Below are 26,065 nucleotides of genomic sequence, written 5' to 3'. Positions count from 1 at the left end.
TTACAGATATTTATATAATCTCAGAGCCCTAACTGTGAGCTAGGATCCTGCTTGATGGTATGTTTTTGAGCCAGTTTGAATGTGAAGATCTGGGTAATTGCATTTGGCAAAACCTCTGAGAGACTGATAAGAGTTTACAAATAAGTAATAAGTACCAGGTCCCCTCCTGACATACATCAACATTAATAGTTGGTTGTTCCACCTGGGGATTGGGCCCCATTAGATAACTATATCCAGGTTTTATAGATCTGACTTCTAAATGTGTAGGGCCCAGTTTTCATGGTGTTTATGGATGGAAAGTAAACAGGATCTAGCGAGTTCCTCATGTGCATACATGCCCACTGGCAATGTCAGGCCATGACTCTTCTCTAAATAAGTTCTATCCCTGTTTTTATTCTTTGAGTAGCAGACCCAAACACCCTCCTTTTGGTGGTCCTTAATCAGACTTTTTATAACCTCCCTTACTTCTGAAACAAATAAAATCTAGATTTAAAAAGCATTCCAGACAAGTCTTTATGAACCCTGATGACTGCTGTGGCAGTAGCCATGCATGTCACAGCATCACAGCCCAGCCGAGGTTGGAAGTGACATTTGGAGGTCACCTTGCCCAGCCCCCAGGAGGCACATCGCTGCCTCTTGCATAGTTTACCTTCTCAGTTTTTCCAATGCATCTGTTTGCTCTGCAATAGTGTTGGGAAATGATCTTAGCCTGCTTCAGGTCAATAATAAAATCTTCCTGGAAAGAATTTTTTAAAAAAAAAAAAAAACAATTTTGGGAAGATAGCTTAGACTTACCTTCAAAAACAGCTGCATCAGAACAACTTTAGAGGTTACAAAACTGGGGCAGAAATAGATGCAAACAGGAGGCTGAGGATCACGAAGGTTGGGAACTATAAACTGGTTTTGCTGCTGTTGCAATGATATGTGTTGCCCTGGCTGCAGTGGGCTTTTCCTAGTGACTTGTTTCCACACTGAGAGCTCTCCAGGTCTCTCAAACACCCACTTCCCCCAAAGAGAAAGGCAAAATTTCTGTCAAAGCCGAGTAACTGCCAGACAGTGGGTCAAGGGTCTTGTTGAAGAGCAGCACAGCCTCCACAGGAGGACCCTTGTTGGGTTGGGGAGATGCTAATGGTTTTCAGGTGGGTTACAAGGAAGTTACTTACATTGTTTGAATGACCAGAAGCTACCTACACCTGGATGAACCTTACCTTAGGAGACAGTCTAATTTTTAAAGCTCAGGAGGTTTAGGTAGCTTGCAAAAGTAATTTCTGGACCTACATGCCTAAGGTTTCATAGTTCCCTTACCTCTCTTAAATGAAGAAGGCTCTGAGGGCTTTGAATAACTTGTCTTACACATTTGCACATGTGCAGTGAATACCTTTTGAAACAGCCCTTTGGAAATTGCTTGCTTTTCACTACTGTTAGAGCCCTCTTCTCCCCATGTTAAATGTTCTTGTGATTAAAGAAAGATTAAAAGCAAAACCAGAGACTTCACACCTATGCCAGCTCATTAATACTTAACCCTAAAAATCACTACATACTTCAGCGCATCACATTCAGCACAGAAAGCTCAGCTAGATCCTGATCCTATGTCACTATGTGTTTGCTTCGGTGGATAGTTAGGACTGAGCATAGGCTTATGGTTTTGCAGAATCAGGGATTGTATCTTCGTAACCTACCCAAGCCTGAATAAGTGACAACAATAACATTTTAGCCTTAAACTTAATTTTTTTTTCTTTTAATTTGCTTTTTATGCTTTCAGCATTCAGTATATCAAAAATCTTTGACGGGTGACGTTTCTTTATGAAAACCATCCTGCTCAAAAAGGCAGCTGTCCCTGTTGGAGGGGTATAAAAGTTTACATGGAGAAAAGAGCTGCTGTAGCCTTTGTAAAATGTCTACTTCTTACCTGTAGTCCTGGTGTGTATCATGTAAATATGTATTTAGGATTGTCGGGTTTTAAGCCAATAATGCTCTGATGTAATGAACTGGAGAGGTTGCTATAGTTTATACTATATGTCTATATTAGTAAGAAAGATGGTTACCCTATAGACTGTAAGTGCACTTCAGAAATGTGTGTATCGAGAAGCAAATGCATCAGGTGTATGACAGCATGCATGTGTGGTAATTGTGTAGTAAAGTATGATTTTTGTTGAAGAAATGCTATTGCACATTTTCAACATACCCAAAGGCATGAGTCCACATGGTGGATTAACAATCTACAAAAATATATTAGGAAAAGGATCTCCATTTGGAATTATTACTGAATACTAGGAAATTCTTTTCTAGTCACTGTAGTCAGCTAGAGCTGTAAAACAAACCTTTCTAGAAGTCATACCGAAAGCAAGAAATCAAAAGCCTCCATCCTCCTGGGATTTGGAGGCAGCAAGAGTTCCTAAGGAAAAAGCAGTGCTTTTGAATGAAATGACCGTGCATCCTCGGGAGATACTAGTGGGAATGCAACATGACCCAGGGTGCACGGTTGGCTATAGCCTTCCCAGTCCTGTTTAGTCATATTGCACTGACACTGCCTTGAGTTCTTGAACAAAAATTTAAAAAGCCCTGTTAGATATCAAAGTGTTTTACCTTACCTTCTGACCACAGGGTCCTTATGCAAAGACAGGTAATTTTTTACTCCTCCTTTGCTAATGTGATCAATGGGCTACAGTGAGAAAAAAGAAAGAAATCTCATGAATTGAATGACTTTTGTTAGGAAAAAAGCTGTCTGTAAAATACTCGGTGCCCTTAGGGTCACACAGCAAACATGTGACAAGGCTGGGGACAAGTTCTGCACACTCTGCCATCCATCCCAGCCTCATTCAAGTAAAATAAAGCTACTGGCATCAGCCAGAGTAAAGAATGGGTCTTTTTATAACAGAAACCATAGGGCTTCCCAGATAAGACGTTTGAAAAATTGTTATCACAGATTGCCTTGGAAAATAGAAATAGATAACTTAAAAGGTGCCTTGATTTACCTTCATTTATACACAGGGCATTTTTCTAAACCGTAGCTTTTTTTTCCACAGTGCTTTTATTTTCTTAAGATCATTTTAGGATAAAAAAATCACATTTGGCAATCACTAATCATTCCCTTCCGAATTCTTGCAGGAATGTAATGTATTACCAGTCTGTCCAGATACAGTTAGATATAAACATTTTCCCCTAGATTAGATTGTTAGATGATTACTTACTTAAAAAAAAATATGTTAGAGGCTGGTTTTACAAATATTTGTTGTAAGGACAGAGGGGTTGCTTGGATGAGTAAGGACTATTCATATAATGAGAGGCACAAAAGGTCCGGCCTCTGTATTTAAGCTTTTTGGTTTTGTTTTGCAAATAATGAGAATAGATGGTTTCCTATTTCTAAAAGCACCTAGCCAGTCTGAAGAAAGATAATTCTGAAATAACATTAATAATAGCTGCTGTAGATGGGGCATGTTTTGATTATATTGTTATAAATATTCCAGTATAATTTATTGCATTATACTTTTTTGTATAACAATGGTATATAATTGCAGGGGCTATTTATTTAGGAAAAAATGGAAATATAAATAAAACCTTTCTAAATCACATGGACAGAGAGATACACAGACCAATTTGTGATGACAAAGTGTTCAAGAGTGCCATGGGTTAACTGGGACTTCAGGGTCCCAGGTAAGCCAAACTGAGTAATCTCCCAACAGATACTTCAGAGATACAGGTTCATTCATGTTAAAGGCAGATATATAAAATTCTACTACTGTACCTACAATTTAAAGGAATACAATAAAATAAATTTTAATCTTGACTTCAAGTTTTTGAATAATAGGGCCTGTGCTGTCTATTCTGTTTACAATGGCTTGTGCTTTGTGAATACACATCAAATGTTGTAATATATTTTTATTACATAGAGCTAATGGTTAATACAAAGTGTCATATATAAATAAATACATACTATATATGTATATTGTGAATTTGTTAAATTTACTGTTAATGAAATGTGATTATGATAAAAGACTTGGTGTGAGCTATTTTTTCATATAAAAGTTAATGTTTTAAAAAGTCTGTTTCACTTCATTGTTGCAAATGTCAAGCCTCTAATGTCATTGCAATGATGGGACCTGATCAGACCAGCTCATTTGTAGAAATCTGCAAAGTCAGTTGCAGTAGAATATTACTTCACCACAACTTGAATAGCACAAGTGCAATAATTGGAGAATCTTAATACGTAAGCATATGTCTAGTCTTAATGCACATGGTCCTACTTAAATTGAGCAGGTTTCACAGCTGATGTAAAACCAAGGTTGGGGGAGAGCTGGTGGTGTGGGGCTCCCTCTTTTTGTTCCTTGGGCACCCTTGCCCACCCAGAGCTCTCACAGAAAGGTCTCTGGAGGTTTTAGACTCATCCCAAACACCGCCCAGGAGGCGTACCCCGCAGAGGGAGTAGCTGGTAGTCCTCACAGAGAAGCCTTTTACTGTCTATGAAATCCAAACTCTTGATCCTCAAATGTGCTCTACTGCTGACTCAAAGGGTTTAATCATCAACTGTGCTTTAATAATGACATAGAATCACAGAACGGTTTGGGTTGGAAGGGACCTCAAAGCCCACCCAGTCCCACGCCTGTGCCCTGGGCAGGGCCCCCTCCCCCCAGCCCAGGCTGCCCCCAGCCCCATCCAGCCTGGCCTTGAGCACTGCCAGGGATGGGGCACCCACAGCTGCTCTGGGCAGCCTGGGCCAGCGCCTCGCCGCCCTCACGGGGAACAATTTCTGCCTCACAGCTCATCTGCATCTCCCCTCTCCCAGCTTAAGGCCATTCCCCCTTGGCCTGTCACCACGTGCCCACGTACAAAGCCCCTCTCCAGCTTCTTGCCGGCCCCTGTAGGTGCTGGGAGCTGCTCTAAGGTCTCCCCGGAGCCTTCTCCTCCCCAGGCTGAGCAGCCCCAGCTCTCCCAGCCCGGCTCCGTAGCAGAGGGGCTCCAGCCCCCTGACCACCTCCGTGGCCTCCTCTGGGCTCGCTCCAACAGGTCCGTGTCCTTCTCGTGCTGGGGGCCCCAGAGCTGGTCGCAGCGCTGCAGGGGGGTCTCACGGGAGCGGAGCAGAGGGGCAGAATCCCCTCCCCCGCCCTGCTGGCCACGCTGCTGGGGATGCAGCCCAGGGCACGGGGGGCTCTCTGGGCTGCGACGCACATTGCCGGGTCGTGTTGGGCTTCTTGTCCACCAATACCACCAAGTCCTTCTCCTCGGGGCTGCTCTCATCCATTCTCTGCCCAGCCTGTTATTTGTGCTTGGGATTGCCCCGACCCACGTGCAGGACCTTGCACTTGGCCTTGTTGCGCTTCATGAGGTTCACAGAGGCCGGGCTCTCAAGCCTGTCCAGGTGCCCTGGATGGCATCCCTTCCCTCCCGCGTGTCGCCCGCACCACACAGCTTGACGTTGCTGGCAAACATCATAACTTCAACGTTCAGATGTGGGTAAGATCTCACTGAAATCACCACCACCACCTCCAGTCTTCTCCTTGTGATCTTTAAACAGAGATTTGGGGTGAAGATTAAATTCCACTGCAGTGCACAGTTTAGGCCTCTTAAGAGCTCTTTGGCTTCCCTTACAGGTGTTGAATCTCCACTGCAGAAAAGCAGAAGAGACCCCAGAAGAGCTCAAAATTATCAGAGACTGAGTAATTTCTGATTTAACCAACATGAGTACTTTGTACTATGTCTTTGGCTCCCATTTCCCCCCTTTATTTTAAACAGCTCAGCAGGTAAGTTTCTGTTTCCATTTTGCTCTGTGCATGCCCTGCCTTCTTGTCACACACACACGTGCATGCACACGCATGGACACATGTGCATGCATTCACAGAGTTCTCTACAGATTAAACCCGCGCTCTCAGAAAGGCAGGCAGGGCTGGGTAAGGTGCATCATTTATTCATGCTCAGCTCATAACCATTTTCAGTTTGCACAGAGGGCAATGCACAAATCAGGCTGCAAATGCAAAGCTTTCACTGTTGCCTTTGGAAGAAGAAGCTGGAGGCACGCTGGCTCTGCAAACCCTCAACGCCACAATAATGTCCTCTTGAAGGGGAAAGACATTTCCCAGAATCAAAGATCTGTCCTGGGCTCCAGGCTCAAACAAACACTCAAAGGAAACCTGCTAACACAATGTGAGAGACTCTGGGAGCCTGTTCTCTCTGAATCTGTGGGAGGTTTTATTTTGCTCTGGTCTCCATTACAACTGCTTCTTTTCATCCCTTAGGAAGGACCTAAATATTGCCTTTGACATTACAAAGGCTAATGCAAAGAATATTAATTCCTGGAAAGTTTTGCCTGGAGATTTAACAGAGACAGAATAATTATCCTGGAAAATGCAAGGAAATGTAATTTGAAAGGACTTGCCATCCACATGGTTATAAAACTTTTTTCTTCTGCCAGCGTCATGCTGGAACCCAGTTAGAAGCCTCATGCCAGCTTCTTCTACCCAGAGTTTTGAAGGAAACAAGCTGTAATGACAGCAGTACAGTGGACCTGTATCCAGCATGGCAAGACACCTCAAACAATAAAACTATTTATTTTTTCTCCTGTATTTATTAGCACATACAATGCAGAAAAGGGGTCCAGCCAAAGGTGTAGGAGTCCCAATGCAAAATAAAGAGAAGCATGCTGGTCCCTAGGGAGGGAGTCCATCCCTTGGGTCAGCCTGGTCCAGCACACTGGAGCAGTACATGGGAAGGCGAATCTCAGCACATCTCCAGGTCACCAGAGGCCTCTGAAGAGCAAAGGTTGTGAGCCATTTAGTGGCTTATGGGCTATTAGATAGCAACAAGGTAACCTAAACCAGTATTATATTCTCATATGTGGTGGTATGGACCATTTTCCAATGGGTGTGTGCAGATATGCCATGGAAACAATGCAGAAATACCCATATCAGTGTTATTTATTCAAATTATTTGCTAGTGTCTCTCCCAGAGTATTCCCAATGTATTTATTGACAGAAAGGCTCTAATGAAAGATAAAATTAAAGAAAACAAACCAAACACAATTACTTGGCAGTAAATAAGTGGCTATTCATGTGCAGTGTTCTGTCAACAGAAGGAAAAATTGTTCCAGAGGAAGATATAATTAAACTACTCTTCAACACAGGGTAAGTGCTTCTGGATAAAGAAATAGCTCTGGAGGTGATTTTCCAGTTAAGCAAGAGAAAAGAGCGAGCAGCAGCTCTGTCCATTCCTGCCCTGCCTGTACTCTGGCCAGCATGCAGTTAGCACTGGAGCCCTCACTGCCAGCTCAACTTGACACTGAAATAAGAAAACACTTGTTTGGGGTTTTTGGTGTTTGCTTTGGTTTGGTTTTAAATTAAACTCTACAAATTCAGATCTTTGCAGCACAGTATTTTCCAGGTAATTATTAATTTTTAAGCCCCAGATTTGAATATGCATATAGTGAACCGTTATATTTGATAATTAGAATCAATTAACTTTGATGGTAATTTTGAGCATGCATAGAGGGTTCAGCTGAAAGAAACACTAGAAGGGAACACTGCATATCATTCTGAATTTAAGCAGCCGAAATGATTCAGCTTCTTAGTTGAGGCTGGACATAGGTAATGCTATTTGCCTTTGGGTTTTGGTAAGGACTTCTATCACTTTAAATTGCAAATATTTCTTTTCAGATTTCTTTTTCTTTTCAACACTTCCTGAAAGTGCTTTAGAAAACCTATTTCCAAGATGACAAGTGATGTTCTGACACCTTTCTTAATGGTTTCATCATTACATCTGACTTAGTAATTTAAAAATTAATACTGCACCTTTACTGTCCAGATAGCACATTTAATTCCCATTTTACTAACTGCAGATACATAGCATTTCCCTGTATCTGCCTATATGTGACATCACTTTTGCTTTCATTAGTTCTGTAAGCTTCTTAAACTGTAAAATAAATTATTATATACCTTTTCTACAGACCAGTAATTCCTGTTGCTATGTATTAAATATCCTGACTTTCATGACATATGGGAAGAAATAATGTTGGCTTGATTTATCCTGGTCTAACCCTGTTTCTGAAGTTGTGTGTTTGAACGTAATACTCCCAAAAATCTTAAACTTACCATTTGTCCAAATTAACCATCACAAGATCTTGGAATACACCTCTCATTCTGTTAGTGTTTGAGAAAAAGACCACTGGGGCAGGATTCAGCCAAAAATGTTTGCAGTAATATCTGACCTTTCTTACTTCTTTCGATTGTAACCCCTCCACTCCTCACAGACAAACTGTCAACCCAAATTGTTCCATTTAAATGCAGGTTGGTCTGGAATCTGTACAACTTCATGTTGCTCATAAAAAAATAAAACGTGATACCAGCACCCAGCCTAGCAAAACAGTAACATCCGAACGCGCTCTAGTCTGCTTAATTATCCCCTTTTAGACAAAGTGTACTTAAAGTATTGCATTTCAGAAAGTGAACCACCATTTCCTCCCCCCAGGGCTGTCAGTCATCCCCTGTGCTCCCACCAGCCCCAGGACGGCTCGTGCTGTGTCCCAGGGTCCGTGCAGGGCACAGCGCCTAAGCAAGGACCCAGCATTCGGGATGTCCACGCACATCTGGGCTTCAGGTCAGGCTTCCCTCAGCACCTCTGCTTTGCAGGGAATGTTCCTTCACATTATCATCTACATCACAAAGTCTCCATCATTCAAATGGATATGAGAAAGGACAAAGTATGTTAAATGCATTTTCGCCTTATTCAGTGTAAGAATTTCCAATAACAACAAACATATCAGATACCTTTAAGAAGTCCAGTGCCTTGATGATTTAGGAAGTCAATTTTCCTTCTACCTTTAGGAAATGTAATACTTCTCAATGAATTAATGTAGTCTGGTCTACTAAGCATGCACCTGCACAAGAGCCTTCACCACTACTTAGAAGAGTCTACCTTGTAGGCTGGTTTTTGGCAGCGAGCTTTGCTTCTCTGGCTTTGCCTCTCTGCCAGGGAGATTTTCTTGCCAGCTGATGTGGCGATCTGTCTTGCCTAGTGCCTAGGACTGCTTTCCATCGAGGCAAGCATCCCCAGAGGGTAATTTAGAAACCCCACGTGGGACACAGTAACATAACTAAGTAAGGTGACATGGCCTGACATTGAAATGTCCAGTCTTTCTTCCAACAAATTTGCTGGAAGTTTTTTATCTGAAGTTTGTTTATAATCACTAAAATCCAACTATATGAGCCCTGCACAATTATTTTTTTTTTAACTTCTATTATAATCATTGCTAATACTAAAAAGCTAAAATTCTTATAGGTCCATAAGGAAGTATTTAAAAAGAAATGTTACAGCAAATGATGGCAGAAAGTTAAGAGATAGCTTGAAGGGAGCTGATTAACAGGATATTGTAGAGACTTTCCACTGAGTCCAGGGGCTCTTGGAGTAAATTCTCAGGTCTGAAAGAGTTTAACTATCAAATTCTCTAATTGCAATCAAGAAAGCATAAACACTAGATTTACAATCACGGGTAATCTATCAAGTGTACATTAATAGAATCACTTCCATCTGCAAAGCTTTGGACTGGAGCATAATAAAATAATTCCTAGAGAAAATATTGCAGTGAATCAGACATCTGGGGCTTGCTGCCGCCAGGTAGGCTCAGTTATGACTGATCCAGCTCCAGCACAGGATAGCCTCACTTGGTTTTTAAAACTCTTAGTGATGGATGTTTGTTCCACAAATCCTCTATCGTCTCCAAAGTATTTCAAAATTTTACTGTTTCTATAGTTAGGTTACTCTCTAGAATATCTAACTTACTGCTGCAAACTTTGTATAGCAAACTGTATATCTCTTAATCGGTTTAATTCCAGTGCAGTTACAGAAGGAAGCACTTTAACAAGTGAGAATTTGAGGACTTAAAGCTCAATTTCCAAGAAACTAAGAATATAAAGGAAACTTTCAGAAAAAAAGCCATAAAGTTTCCCAGCCTTTCTCTCCTGCAAAACCCCTTTGAAGTGGATAAACACTTGCACAATAAGACTCTCTGTGCACGTGGATGGGATGCTGACACAGGTCAGTTGCATTATTTCCAAGCTGCCAATGAGTCAACAGTAACAGTGTTACACGATTTTTTTTTAAAAGACTTCAGGACATTAAGAAATTGGAACACCCCCCCAACAACAACAACCAAACCCCCACATTTTCAAGATTCTGGTTACCAAAAATGTAGGCAAAATCTTACCCTTTCCCCACACAGTGCCCTATAGATGAAAGTTTTTGATGGTATTTTATATACAAAATATACATATCCTGTAATATTTATGTTGTATGGAAACCTTGATGGGATACAAACAGGGGCAGCACCTGCAGGTTCCTCCTCGTGTCCCTCCATGCCTCCAGCACATTCCACCGCACAGACAAAATGAGGTGGATAGGGAACACAGGCACTAAATATCCCACTTGACACCAGTGGAGAGCTCCTCTGCAGCTCCCGGCAGCTAGGACCAGGTTTCACATCCTTTGAATGGTACAAGCTACCAGGGCTGGCAGGTTGGTCCTGAAATGCTGTAGTGTGTTTTTATAATCAATAAATATCCTTTTCATTTCTCTGAATGCCATTGCGAGGGCTCCCGTGTTGCTCTTGTGTAGCTACTCTTGTCTGAATGGAATGAACGTATCCTAAAGGGATCCCTTCCCCGCCTGCCCCACGGCCCGTATGCTTTTAGAACATCGACATCACCCTTGATTTACAGGATGTGTGAGCAGTAGCATCTCCAAGCCTTCAACTAGAAACCGTCTCCAAGACTTCCACCCCAAAGTCCTACAGGAGCCACATGCCTGCCAGGCTCTACCCCCACACCCCTTTAGGGGGAACGGGGCCAAGGCTCCTGCTCCCCCAGGCCAGCCCTGCACACCACAGTCCCTGGGATGGACCTGTCATGGAATCACCCTCTAGGCAGCCATTTCCTTATGTTCAATCCAAATTCAGTCAACTCCTGCTCTTAGCGAAGCACAGCTCTTGTCCTGGCTTTTTGTGTCAGATCGGCCTCTTGGCAGTTTCAGATGCTAAAAATTCCAGGATATTCTGGACATCAGAATAGTAATTATGAAAAGCAGGTGCTTTATTAAAATTTTGAAATGCTGACAATTACCTCAATCATTATCACAAGGTGTTTTGCTAGAAAAAAGATGCACCTGCACACTGTGGATTGAGAGAGAGAGGATGCCACAAAAGTCAGCAGTCAACGTTACAAAAATGCCAGCAGCAGAACAAACTGGGCGCTAACAGCAAACCTGGCTGTACTGCGAGGCTCAGGCGTGATCCCAGTTCAGTCTGTTCTGAACTTGGGCAGACAAGCAAAAGCCAGGGTGGCACTTTGCTGCGCTGATTGCTTACAACGGTCTGCACTTCCTCAGGACTGCAAATTCTTGCAAGGCTGCTTTTTCCTTCCATTTTTTTGATATAAAGACTGCTTTCAGCACTGTATCATCTGTCCTCATTTAATCCTTTTCAGAAATATCTGTGCAACATGAAACATTGCCGTTGATCTCATTAAGTGTCTTGTAATAATTGCAGCTTTTAAGAAAGCTAAAGACAAAAACTGACTGAAATTAAGCTTGTAATGAAAAAGAACTAGAAAAAAATGAGTAGGAGTATGGTAATTACATGCTTACGACTGTGACAGTAGGCAAAAGAAAACAGAGCAGCAGATGGTATCTAAATCTAAAGGAAAATGTAAATGATGCTGAACTCAGACCATCCTCTAAATAATGGTGTCTTTAGCAGCAGGTAGATGTTCCACCTAAAGAGGTGCTGCTAGATAATTCGAGTACCTACATCCAATATAGGAGGGACATACCAGCCACCTTTATTTGGATGAGAAATCACTATATCAATTTCTATGTACCCCAGGGCCTTTACCTCACTTTCCTGGCCATCTCTACAATTTTGTTTATCAATAAACTTACATTAGATTTGATATTTGCCAGTGGCAGTGACAGAAAACATCACCTTCCTCTGTGACCTTGGCAGCCTTAACATGACTATTTGCAATGTAGCTTGAGTCATAGTAGCTGGCCTCTGGTTCAGTGAGGAAAACAAACATAACACTAAAAGAGAACAAAAATTATCAAGAGTGTTTTAGGACACACTCCCGGAAAGGCTGCGCAGCATCCTAACAAAATTGTGATGTGAATAAGTGCAATGGAAATCTCAGGTCTCCCCAGTTTCCCATGTCTTTGCCTGCACTAGAACATGAAAGGCCAAGAGAGGCAGGAGGTCTAGCCAGCAAAGTGCTGACTTTAAGAGGTTTTTTAAAGAAGGGTAGGAAGCAAGGCATGTGTGCAGTCCAAATGTTTCATCAGCAAAAGCTTCTGTGACAGGTCTGATAAACTGCTGCCCAAAGCACCAGCCAGCTGCCTAAAAGCCTCTACCCAGCTATGAATTACCGCGTGTGCATAAACACAGTGGGTAAGTTTCTAGGGCCTTATTTTTGCTCATTTTATTATAATTCTGGAACCAGCAATGTACGACCACTCTGTAGAATCAGGCAGTATTTGTCTAAAGATATTTTTGTTCATACTTTGTTCCTTCTTTGCAATGCAAAAGAAAGAAGAGGAAAGGCGTATATACCTATGCATTTTTCACATTTATATACTTCTATATTTATAACACATAAATATATATATCTTTTACAAATGTATTCCTCTAAGGCAATGCTAAAGGCAATAAAATCTATTATCTATAAAAAGTTAGTAAATTATTTTAATAAAATAATAGTATTTTGAAGTTATAATTCTTTTCAGTTCTCCTGTGTCAAGGGGACCCAAATAATATTGCTGCCTAACAGCAAACAATGAATATACATAAGCAGTGAGATCATCATCTATGAAGAACTTGCAGTTACTTTAGATTGTCTCCTCTATTTTTTGACCAACTTGCACAGACTTCCTCCAGGGACTGAGGCATATTTTTGTCTATGCTAAAAATAAGCAGATTAGATTGAGTTGATTAGGTGACAAAGACACTATTTGTGCCTTCCTAATTCTACTTTCTCTTCCTCCATAACCCAAATTCCATGTGTGCCCACAACAAAATCTTCAGTGATTTTAAAGAGTTTCCTGGAGGGAGGTGAGCACCAGCGTGGCCCCAGTTTTGAGTGCCTTGCTTGGTTCACCTGCACCACCCATGAGCTTCCATACCATGGCGTGACCCAGCAACACCCTTTTATGCTTTGCACTATGCTCAAGATCTTTATTATATCATCCCACGCTGCCTTACATAGTATTTTCTCCTTCCCCTTTCCATCTCAGCTCCTACCAGCTCATGCCATGACCTGCAGATGGGCTGACAAGTTACTGCTTGTTATTCTGTAACATCTTCCCTTCTTTTAATAGATGCAGGTGCACACACTGCTGAAACACTTTCCCCAGGAGCCCACAGTTCTTAATCATCCCATTAAATTGATTGTGTATTTGCCATAATTTTCACATTAAAATTATCTACTTTAACTGCACGCCCAGAGCTGTTCAAATTATTTGTTGTGAACAGCTGATTGAATTTGGCTCTGTTTGTTTACAGATTGTCCCCTGCCTGTTCACAGTTTTAGGGAGCTGCTGAGTCACTGAAGTTGTTCAAGATCTTTCAGAGATTTTGGGCTGGGGGAAGCACAAGCGTTATTGCTTACAGCCAACTGACATGAGCATGCGGTTCCTGAAACGGCACGGGGCACCTTGCAGACTAGCACCTAAACTGGTGGCAAGCCTGGTCTCCAGTAGGCGATCAGAGTTTTTCTCATCATTAATGCATGTGTGCACAGAGTCTTCCTACAGCAGCATCATAACAAAAATAGCCTCAGCCCTAACTTGGCAGGAGCAACCTCTGTGGATAGAGCACTGAAGCATTAAGCCATCTGAGTAGATACATGTCCTGATATATGTCCATTCTGTTTATGCAGAGCCTGTGCATTTTTGTCTTTACATACTATGTTCTTCAGTCTTCTGGTCCAGCTGGCTGATATGCATAAAACAAGGGAGTTTCCAGGCAGCCATTTAGTGTCGCTTGAAGTGGTGTAACTGCTTGCTTTAAATAGCTTGCTTGCCTGGACACAGCGAGTATACATGTGCACGGCTCCTGCCTTGGAGGGAAGCGGTGAAGACGATGACCTCAGACTTCTGGCACTTTTTAGAAAATAAGTGATAAAAAAAAACATATTAGCTACAACACTGACCATGGAAATCTCTCCTGTTCTGTTGTTTGGTTTTGCAAGTAACATGCTTTTATATCAGGATTTCAAGAAATGTGGGGATTTTTGCCTCACAAAAAGAAATATGCTGCAGCAGCACCCTGGCTGGTAGCCGAAGCAGCGTGGCCAGCAGGGCCAGGGCAGCGCCCGTCCCCCTGCGCTGGGCACTGGCCAGGCCGCCCCTCGAAGCCGGGCTCAGCTCTGGGCCCCTCACTCCCAGACAGACCCTGAGGGGCCGCAGCGTGTCCAGAGCCGGGCAGGGGGCTGGGGAGGGGGCTGGGGCACAGGGCTGGTGGGCAGCGGCTGGGGGAGCTGGGGGGGCTCAGCCTGCAGAAAAGGGGGCTCGGGGGGCCCTGATCGCTCTCAGCTCCCTGGCAGGGGCTGTGGGCAGGGGGGGTCGGTCTCTGCTCCCAGGGAACCAGCCACAGGACAAGAGGGAACGGCCTCGAGTTGCGCCAGGGGAGGGTTAGGTTGGGTGCCAGGGAAAGTTCTTCTTCACCAAAAGGGTGGGCAAGCCCTGGCACAGGCTGCCCAGGGAGCTGGTGGGGTCACCAGCCCTGGAGGTGCCTAAAAGGTGTGTAGGTGCGGTGCTGAGGGACATGGCTTAGTGGTAGGCTTGGCAATGTTAAGTTTACTGTTGGACTCAATGACCTTTAAGGTCTTTCCCAATCCAAACAACTCTATGATTTGAAAAACTCTATAAATTTAAGAAGACATCTCCTATTTAGGAATGCTTCCCGTGAACTTCTACTCAAGAACTACAGTGCTGTTCTAGAATTAGTCTCTTGGCTTTTCCAGTATGCATTTGTTTATAACATGCACATACATGCACTGTTAAAGCTAATTTAGCTTGCAGAAGTTTGAAAATTATGCCTTTGGTTTAGAAACAACGTATCAGTGAACTGAAAACTACCAAACGCTGCTGTGAGTGCAGCTGTGACCATCCCCTCCCCTCCCGTTTTACGTTCACAAGAAGGAAAAAAAAACAGAGACAAGCACTGGTGATGCTACTCTGTTTATTTGTACATGAAGTACTGTTTCCCTGATCACAGGAGGAATGAAAAACAGGGAAAGCATTTCCTTACTCCCAAGTCTCTTCTCTCTCACCTCCTCTCCCTCTGGGACGTTTGGCATGAACATACTTCCAGCGTGTTTCTTTCAGGTTTTCTCATCTCATTTCCCTGCCCCTTACACAGTTTCTCTCTCTCGGTCACCTACACCGTCGCAAACAAGTTTTCAGCTTCTGAGAGATGGCTAGCTGATGAAAGGAGGTAGCTACAGCTGAATTTCAGGGAATTTTCTGTGCAATACATAATAAATGTACAATGCTGGATGTGCCAGTTATCCATATCAGTCCCCACTTCTTACTGTGACACATATTTCTGTGGGGACTGTAGCTGGTCTCCATTTCTCTCTTTTATCAGCAAAATATTGTAAACAAGAATTCCACCAAAACAGGGTGATTTTCAGCAGTGGCTTGGATTATGGCTCTGACTCTGGGAGGCTAATGCTTATTGATCAAGATGTTGTGCATACGACTTAGAGAGGGTAGAAGGAGCAAAGGCAATAAGGTACCATGTATAGCATAATTACAATTATCTCCTAAGTACAGAAAACATTCTTAGAAGCTCAATGTTAAAGCTAAACCACAGCATTCCAAAAGCAAAAGCAGTCTTAGGAAGCAACAAGTGAAAAACAGAATATCCTGATCACAGTACCAGTTCAATGTCTTAAAAATTTCTAGCCTGACCCAGGCAAAGTCCTGAGTTCAGCTTAACCCCAATGAAGTGAACAGAAAAATAAAACTGAGAGCATTGGTTTTTGGCCACGGTTTCTCCAGATACTTGCAAACTTCTGATTTTTGGCTTTCTTTTACAACCCCAAAGGCTTTTAAAAAAACAAAAGCTGAGATTCTTCCAGGGAGATCTGTATAAATACATGTGCTGGCAGCATTTTACCAGAGCTCAGATGACACATATTTATTAGTATTTTGTTTACAGCAGCACCCACAATGTGCTGAACCTTTTATAAACATTCAAATGTGGATGGCTCACAAATCTGGATGTAGAAAATTATCATACTTTCACGGTAGGAATCAGATAAAAATTAACTCTTGGCAAACCACGACCCTGGTCTTTGAATTACTGATAAGGAAGTCTATCAAATACAGCGACAAAATGGCTGGGCAATTTTATCTTGATTCAGTAGGTTTTGTATGGCTTCGACAGATGGGAATCTGTTCTTGTTTCCTCTCTAAAGCCTCTTTACAGCCTGACATATAAAAACATGCCCAAGTTCGTATTTCAAGGTAACATTTTCTGATACAGAAGCCACAGGAGGAGACTTTGGGGTTTTCTTCAGCAGGGTGTTTAGGCTTTTGTTTGTTGGGTTGGTGTTTTTTTCCCCTTTTTCTTTCTTTTTTTTTTTTTTTTTTGCTTTTTTTGGAGGGGCAGGCAGTGTGTGTGTGTGTTAAAATCATTATTTTACATCTTTAGTTCTTAGGCTGCAGCTTCATCACCACAACAAATTAAATGAGATGTAATCAGGAAAGCTGATAAAAACTACAGCCTCCTACACTCTGCTCTGATTGTTACTATAATAAGGCTGCATTCGTACAGTTTGGCTTTTCTAATGTCAAACAATTGGCAGCTCTGCAGTGTCAATGCCCCCTGAGGGCTGCCTGTCCTCATAATTGCTTCTGTCTACTGAAAGTAAATTTACGAAGTGTATACAACATGCCCACATAATGCACATAAACACAAACACTGGTATTTTTGTGGGTCACAGAGACACATTTCTAGTCTATCATATTTAACATCCTAAACTAACTTCTTACTCCCCCTCTGGAGGTTGTTTTTTTTTTTCCCTTCCATTAACAGACATTTATTTGGTTTTAAATTGGAAATGGATAATTTCAACATCCTCAGCGGTTCATGATATTTTTATAGTATCTATTTAGAAACTCAACACCTCTCTCCGGATTCCCTTGCTATGGGACAGTGATGATGCGGAGCTGTGCCTGTGCCTGGTATAGGACAAATACTCTGGAAAACTGGAGGCGAACAGAGCCCTGGCTTGGCTTATGTCACACTTGCTCCACTGACTGTCCATGCTCCTGCTGTGAAAAAGATGTAACATCATTTCCTCCTTTGCACCAAACGTGAAATTTATGTCAGATCATGAACTCATCAAAGGAATGCTTCTGTGACCATCCTATTTCCTACCCTGAGCTTTTACCAGCTGTCTTCCAGTTCCCTTGATGTGAAAAACACTCAGTCTTCTCCTTCCTGCCAGATCCCAAATTTCACAGACATTTTCTTTTATTTGAAAAACTACAGTGATCAATATTTGGTGGAAAATAATATGCCAAAACCTGCTTCTGAACTCTCTTGGACTGGAAATCTTGAAATGCCACCGTCTGAGCTTTTCTTTGTTGGTCATCTCACTGACTGCTTCGAAAAGAAGGACTATTTGAAAATTCAGGAAAAGGCAATTTCATGGAAGATCATTCAGGACAAACAGCAGATTAGAAGTTTTCAACTTGAATTGTCTCTTCCGTGTTTCAGTTTGTATCTGAAAAAGTCGTTATCTTTCTCCCACCCCAGCCTCATGTTTCTTCTGTTCTCATTTCCCAAACACCAGCCCTAAGAAGCTAACAAGTTTCCTGCAAGGATGAGTTCCAGGGAAGCTTGATGGAACTTGTATTTTGTGCAGATCTGGTCCGTAGTATTTCTTCTCAATCAGCATTTATCGTGCATTTTCAAAAGCGGGGAAAATTTGCTCTTGGTTATTGTCCCAAGAGTTAGTACCAGCAAGCCACCAAGCAAGTGACAGGGTGAAACCCCATCGTCCACATGCACTTACTACATTTGATTTTTAGCCCGCTAACAGCAAATCATCCAGCAGTCAAGGTATTAATAATACATCTAAAGAATGTGATAATCTGAAAAGTACTCTCTGGAGACTCATACTGCTTTAGGAATGATAAATTGCTTCCAAAGCCAAGATGGAAATTCATCAATTCATTTCTGTGAACACTTTCATTATGAGAAACTAATTTTATAATGCTGGATTTTCTCCAAATCATGTATGCTCTGCACACCACAGTGCTGAAGGTGGCATGGTTATTGACGATATAGTACCATCAGTAGTCAAATTTACAGTGACTCAGAGTCATTAAACTGATCCTTGATGACCTTCTTAGGGCAAAAGTGGTATAAAATATATGGTATAATATATATACAAGGAAGCACTGCTGTGAAATTTCGGTAAAACCAGGTACCGTACATCCCAGAAGAATAACTCTCAAAGTTCTAACACTGAAGGAACTTGTTTTAGCATTTAAAAATGACAATATAGTAACAGACAATAGCAAAACCATCTAGAATTAAACGGAATAAGTAGATTTAAGGGCTTACACTTTGGTTTCGGTGGAGCGGTGGAGCTGATGGTCGTGGTCCTTCAGTGCAACCATAGGGGGCTGAAATACTACCAGGAACCGTTATGTTCATTACAGTGGCTCTAGATACCATTCGTTAGCCAAATATAGAAAAATAGACTTTTGTATTTAGGCAGATCAAAGCAGATCATACTATAAAGCTGACAGTTCTGCTTGTGAGAGCCTGATCCAACCTTAGAGTCACCAGAAGCCGATTAGGGAGCTGGGGCAGGGCTGGGGCATGCCACTAGGAGACAACCAAGTGAATGAACCCCTTCACCTGTGAGCCACAGGGCTCACACAACTATGATAAACAGGAATGCAATTTTAATGCCTTTTATACTGAAGCCATGTAACCAGATCCAGATCCTTGTGGTAAGAAATAGATCTCAAGTTTAAATCCCCCTGGTCTATTCAAGGGAGCTTATGCTGTCATTGACCCTTATTAACCCAGGTATTGAATTTCTGTCACATCTAAACCACAAAAAGTATATCCATTTTTCATATTTTTACATATTTTTGCTTGCTGAAGATAAAGCTGGCTGAATTTTGTCAAATCTTTAAATGGTGGTTTACTCTGAATGCCCTTTTTTGTTGCTGTTGGGATACTACAGAGTTAATAGGAATGATTGTGCTGCTGATGTAAGAGGTGCATTAAATTCTAGAAAGCAGTTGCTGCAGATTAAGTGAGAGTTAATGACTAGAATAATTAAAATATCAGGTGGTTGATATTACTTCATATAATAATAGGTGGGAATTGTTACTAACTGCTTTCTCTAAACAACATCAGTTGTTTTGGGATATAGAGTACATATTTGGAATGGAAAAGAATTCAAAAGAAAAGAGAAAGCTTTCTGTTCATAATTATGATTTAGTATTACTATTCTTAAATATTATTTAAAACATTCAGAGGAGGTTTTTTGCTTGCAAACAGCAAAGTATTTTATGTTGTTGCTTTGGGGGGGGGTTGTTGTTGTTTGTGTTTTTTTTTTTTTTCTTCTCATTTTCATGGAAAAACCCATTATGTATATATATATTTTTATCACAAGCCTGGCTGAGCTCTGTCCATATGGGCCTTATGAAGCTGGCATGCTTGAGGCTACATCCTGGGTCTCTATATATTTCTTTAGATCTCTGTACGACCTATTCCTTATACCTTTTTCTGGCCACAAAACCTGCTGTGCACACTGATGCTTTACCCTGTAAGGCAGTATCTTTCAGCTGCCTTCAGCCCCCATCTACACTGGATGTTGCAATTCCTCGGTATGGAGCGAAGGACAGGATGATTTATTATTTAAGCCACTAAGGAAAAGTATGCATTTTCTTATGGAATTCATAGATGTTGCAAGACAAATGTAAAGACATTTATAACTTCTCCATAAAGTCATGCAGAAATAAAATCTGAACGCAAAGGATTTCGTATCGAGCTAGCATTTAATTTTATTTATTTATTTATTTAACATTCATCGTTTATCAGTCCGTCAGCTGCTTCTTTACCTGTGTTCCTGATCAGGAAAATAGAGCTTTCTAAACTGCCCACACCTTCTCTTAAAACAGTATTAAGCTAAAAGGGTCGGCATTTGCAGAGCAGTGTGATGGTCCTTTGCAGTATTTTGCTGAAAAAGCCCTACTTTCAGAAGTGCTGATGTACCTTGAGAGCCCAAGTGCTGTCTCCAGATGCGATGCTGGCACTCCAGCCGTGCTCCGCTGACCTTCACCTGGGAGCCTGGCTAGTAGGGAGAGGGAAATGCTTGAAAGGTCTCCGAACATCAGTTTAGTAAAGAGCCAAGCAAAGCAGCCGGAGCAGAAAACTGTGTGGGGTATTGTCTAATCCAGCCGTGCAAACCACCAGACACAGGGGAGGGGAAGACGGACTTAACCTCTCTGAGCCTGGCACTAGAGCAGAAGATTAAAGGCACTCATGTAACTGAAAAGGCAGATTAAGTATGTAAAAACACAGCTATAAAGTACCTTTATGTTCACTGCCTAAACTTTTTTCACAGGTTTTCCAAAGTCCCATTCTTGGCATTTTTTACTGATAAATACCTTCAATTCAGGTAGTTATGACTTGGAGTGTTATACCAAAAATTGTCCAGTCAATACAGCCCCTCTGAAAATTATGAAAGGTGGGAAAACATCATTTTTCTGCCTAATAAGTAGGATAATGAGCAAGAGAGTGCTGTTAAAAAATTTCATGTGTAGCAGTAATACACAACTCCATCAAAATAAAACTACCTTGTCAGGTTAAGAGGACAGAGAAGCCACCACAGCAGCTGATCAATAATTTGTCCTGCAAATCTGCACGTGGACTTGGTGGGTTTGTAAGTCTCGCCTAGATATAAACTGGCTATGTGTGCTGTGAAATAGGGATTGGATCAGTGGAAGATGGCAGAGAACGGTTATTTAGTGACTCACTGTTCCAGGCATAAGATTGTATTCACCGAGATAGCTTTTTAAAACAAATTTTGCTGTTAAAAAATCATATTATAGCATCACTGAAATAAAAAGATGTCATTGCAAGCTAAATGACCTTCAAAAAGAAAGACTAGTAAGCACATTAGACTAAGTATATAGATGTGATTTAAAGTTAGAAAATTAATGAAATACCAGGATAGAAACCTAAAAGTTCTATAAGTTATTCACCTGAAGCCAAAAGTATTCATAGCTGTTTATTAAGGACCGGAGAGGACTGAGAAAACTGCTTAGGGATACAACAGCACAAAGCAACACAGGTGAAAGTGGTACTAAAATTATCCATGAAATCAACTGTAAAAATCACCGACCCTCTCTCCGTGTAAACAACTGCTCCCATGAGAAAAGCGAAGGATGTTTGAAAGGCTGTATCCTCTTAGTGAGCATGAAATAGAGCTTCTGTGGGCTCCTGCTGGGTAGTTGGTGGGTGCACACAGAGCTGTTTGTCCTGCGGGGTTCCCATGCCGGCACGGCAGCGTACTGCAGCAGGAGGTGATGCTACCGCAATGTGTACATCTTGTCTGTGCGTCTGTACCCCCTCCCTGAGGCTTATGGCTGTAACCTGACTAAATTCACACAGAGACTGATTACAAAGATAAACGGTGCAAAGGCACTTTTGCCTCCGAACTCAGATGTCTTCAGATAGCAAATATATTATATGCCAATTTTTAAAGGTTAAGTAGTAGAAGTTGTTGGTGTGAAACCACTTGTATTCTATGTCAGGTTAACTCATCTCTGTTCTGATGTTTCTCTAAAAGGTCAACCACCTACCACAGCATGATAAAAGAGGCAAGTAAATTAGGCTGTATAACTCTGCCAGTGACTTCCGAAATCCACACTTTGGGAAGTTGTCCCAAATTCCCTGAAAATAACGAGCTGAAATTAGAGGGAAAAAACCCATAACTATACACACATGAAAGAAAGAAAAGCAGCTGGTGGCCCAAGTTGAAAATACGTGACAGACTTCAAATATCTAATGAAAAATGGCATTTCTTCACCAGCATAGTCAATACTTCATTTACATTCATTTTTATCAGTGTGTTTTACCCACACAGAGCTCAGCCTCCTGGTAAAAGCGATACTCACATACCCCTAAGAGCCTTCTGATGCCAGCAGATTAAATTTGAGTTACAGATTGCCAAGATTCATGACACTTATACCAATGTGTGTAAGCAGATACAGTTTTAGGAGGTACAGTTTTGTTGGCTTCAGCATTCCCAAGCTGATGTGCAGATACCACAATCCTTCTGAGAGGTTAGCCTACTTGGAGTTACTAAGATGGATGAGAAAAACTGATAAAGGGTGATAAAAATTATGGTAACTAAATAGATAAAGAATGAATAGCTAGATAGCATGACATAGAAAGTCCAGAGCCAGCTCCCACTGGATTTTATGATTGTCAGAGCTCTGCATGGGAGCAGATGACTGATGGCTGGTATTATCAAGGAGAGTGGAATATGTCCTGTTTTAACCTTTTCTTTATTTAACCTTTACTGTGTGGGTGAGATTGTGCTGCTGATTGTCTTATTACTTGGAAGAGATTGTATTTTTTTGTTTTATAACAGGGATGATCAAAGTTAACAAAGTTCTCATGTAATTAGTTGTTAAAATAGATCTGTAATTATAAAATCATATCCATCCTCAAGTTTTATTTCCTATCGTTTCTGCAGGGTTACCTGTTTCCTACAACACTAAAGGGAAAAGAGATTAAAAACATAGAATCTAGAAAAAATTACCTACTCTAAAGACATGGTAAAGGTAGATAGATAGAAAACACTGGTATTCAGATTTATTGGTTTGTGGTTTGGATCTCTCTAAATGTTAAATAGCAGTGCTATGTATTTAAAAGAAAATGAACAAACTCCCAAGTGCATAGCTGTAGCAGTAAATAGGGCACACATCAGTAATAATATATTCAGGGAAGGCATAACCATTTTATCTCAGCAGAAGATATTCACACATCTGGAGTTCCTAGTAAATTTCCTTCGAATTTGAGTGTTTTTCAGTGTAAAGGTACAGGAAAATCAAAAAAATAATTGCACAGACAAGCAAACTTGACAGCTAGTAGGCCATTTATTTAACAATGCCTGGACTAAAATGGAGTAAGGTCACTTGCGTTAGTCATAGTCCTGTTGTGCCCAGGTACGTGCAAGCACTATTCACAGCCAGTAGAGAACCAAGGCCACTGTCTTCAGCATCTGATGTTACCGAGGTCTCCAGCAATCAGAGTCCATCTAATTTTAGCTAATAGACGTTGAAGAATTTCCCATCAAATCCACTTCTTGCTATCAAATAAAAAAACAACCTCTCGTTGAGATAACTCATACCTGAGAACAAAGCATAGGGACCCCTAGGTTTGTAAAGGAAATCTCAAACCAGCCTGAAACATTATTTCAAGATAGAACTGACTTGCCAGGACTAAGACAGTAGATTCTACCTTCAGTCTGATTATCAGAGCGATTTAAATTTGGCTGGTTAGTTCCTTGTTTGCCTGTCCATGCCAGCCACCCCCAGCAAGATGACTACGTAGCCTTTGTGGGACTCCAGAGAGAAGCCACCTAAGAAACTCCATCAGTTCACAAAACCCCATGTATGGCCCTGATCTATTGTGGTGGCAACAAAATCTGCATAAGCCAATGAACAAGACAAATTAAATTGCTAACGGATTGTCTGCTGTCATTACTCCATATTCCAAAATGATTTCACACCATTACCTGCACAAAGACATCATTAATGCCTTCTCAGCTGCCAAAAAAAAAAAAAAATATCCCATCTTGACAAGTTGCTGTTATATTTGCTATACAAAAATATATGGCATATAGAATGCTGTAAGGGTGGTAAACAGAGTAAAATAAGTAAAATAGAATTCCAAATGCTAACGTACTGATTGGATTATTTAACTCTATACTTAATTTAAATGATGCTGACTGGGAGCTGGAGTTCCATAATTACAGTTACAGAAACCTATGTACATGCTCTTCTATTGCCTTTGAGCCCTTGCTGACAAATAAATTGCTATTATTTAATGGTATTGCAGAACAAGCATGGACTGGAATTGTCTAAGAAATTTAAGAATGTGACTTTGTTATGCAAGGTTCATGATTATGTTGTTCATTCTGCAATCTTCTGCCTTTTACGTGTTTACAAGATTCGTTGACAAGAAAAAATGATTTAATGCAGGTGATATATGATATTTTTACAGTAAGGTTTCTACTTGCACTTTATTTTTCCTCAGTTTTGAATGACACTTTGATGAATGTCTTTTCCAAGGATAATTTTATATAGGCAAAAACTGCAATAGCAATTAACATGTTTATAACAGAATTTTATTTGGAGGTGTATGTTGCAGTCTTTCTACCAAGCATATTAAGAGATGTTTATTTAGCCACAGACTTTTGACTGGCTAATACCATGCAGCTGGCCCTTCATTTGGTGTAATTAAGGTCATAACACTGAAACCAACAGAGCAAAGTTGACGTTCACCACCTAATACTTTGTCCAGTGTTTATTTAGCTCATTCTTTCCTAGATCTGATCCGCATCCTTCCTGAGCCTCAATTCTATTCTGCTGTACAATTTTATTATTTAAAAGCCAATAATAAAGAACAAATCCTGCTCCCATAGAGTCATAAGGCCAAAAAAGCAGCAGCAGCTGCAGTGGCAAGATGAGCGGACCATGCAGAGAAACACAGAATCCCTTGCATGTCGTAGAAGATAGTGGCACAAGGTGTGCATGAGCACAAAAGACACTTACAGGCAGGCCAAAAATCAAGAAAAACGATGGTATCAGTGGATTTGCAAACTATGCACGTATCAGTGACCAAGCCTCTCCTTTCAAACACATGACACAACTGGCTGCATCCACAAGAAAAGCTTTGTTTCAAGTCCTTCTCCAGGTTAGAAAAGGGGTGCCATGCCACAGTGCTGAAGTGGTCCTTATCCTGTGCCCTTTCCATTAGGTTTAGTTCACGGAGTTAAAACGCATCCTTAAAAAGCAAGAGGAGAAAACACTCCTGGCATTAAATTCTGGAATCTCAAGACATCCTTAAACATAAACAACCCAAACAGGAAAGCTACGGTGGGTTATTCACTTCAGGATTTTTCCCCACGTATCATGGTGCTTGCCAAAAGGTGGAATTTCAGGGAAAGGGGACTGAAATTTTGACACGAGTTTTAATGATATTCAACAGAAGTTGTCCCCTCTCAGCCTTCCTCCTCTTTATTTTAAGAATAAAACGTAGAGTGTTAAAACTTTTTGGAATTGCAAAAATATACCAATTTTATACTTTAGAAACAACATTTTTCAGTTTTTCATTCAAAACAACACTTCTCCTTTATAAGTATCTTCTTTTTTTTTTTCCTGTTCTATTTTCTATTTTTAAAGAAAACAGATTTACAAAGGATTAAATAACCCAACAAGGAAAAAATTTCATTCCAGGTTAACTCAAAACATCTTTCTACATTCTTCCTGCCTCTCCCCCGCACTGGAGCCTGTTTTGGTTCAACTTGAATTTTGTTTCTGATTTTTCACCCAACAAAAACAAAAAAAAAAAACCAAAAAAAACCCCACTACTCATCCAGCTCCACTAACAGAAAGGCCTCGTGCAGAGAAATAATGTATGCAGAGATGGGCTATGTAACTCTCACTACGACTACAGCCAGGCTGATAGAAGCAGAGCTCGAGGGCACCGCGGGCTGCTGGGCTGAGGTCTATCGCTGCTGCCGCCACTGCCGAGCCCTCTGCCGGAGCCGCCGCACGGACAGGCTGATCGGCTGCTTCCCGAACTTCTTCATGATCTCCTTGATTCTCGCCAGGTTGGTTTTGGAGATGGTGAAGTCGCACTGGGTAGCTCCCATGTCGTAGCCGACTTCGCAGGTCTTGGTGGCAGCGGTGTAGCCCTCCGCCTTCACGCTCACCATGTATTCCCCTGGGTTGAGAAGACGCCAGTAATCGCCATCAGCTC

The 26,065-nt window shown here is 41.4% G+C and overlaps 1 protein-coding gene across 2 annotated transcripts in view; it reads right to left on the bottom strand.

The window, feature by feature from the left end:
• Window positions 1-757: 757 nt before the first annotated feature.
• Window positions 758-26,065, bottom strand: part of CPXM2 (carboxypeptidase X, M14 family member 2) — a 101,898-nt gene continuing 76,590 nt past the window's right edge. For both annotated transcript variants that reach the window (XM_080403131.1, XM_080403132.1), the window contains one exon: window positions 758-26,065. In XM_080403131.1, the coding sequence (XP_080259257.1) occupies window positions 25,812-26,065 (254 nt within the window). In that variant the 3' untranslated portion in view covers window positions 758-25,811.

The sequence above is a fragment of the Falco punctatus genome (assembly GCF_963210335.1).
Source record: "Falco punctatus genome assembly, chromosome: 9".
NCBI classification, from domain to species: Eukaryota; Metazoa; Chordata; class Aves; order Falconiformes; family Falconidae; genus Falco; species Falco punctatus.
The sequence above is the reverse complement of the archived record's forward strand: the minus strand, read 5'-3'. Positions and strand labels throughout refer to the sequence as shown.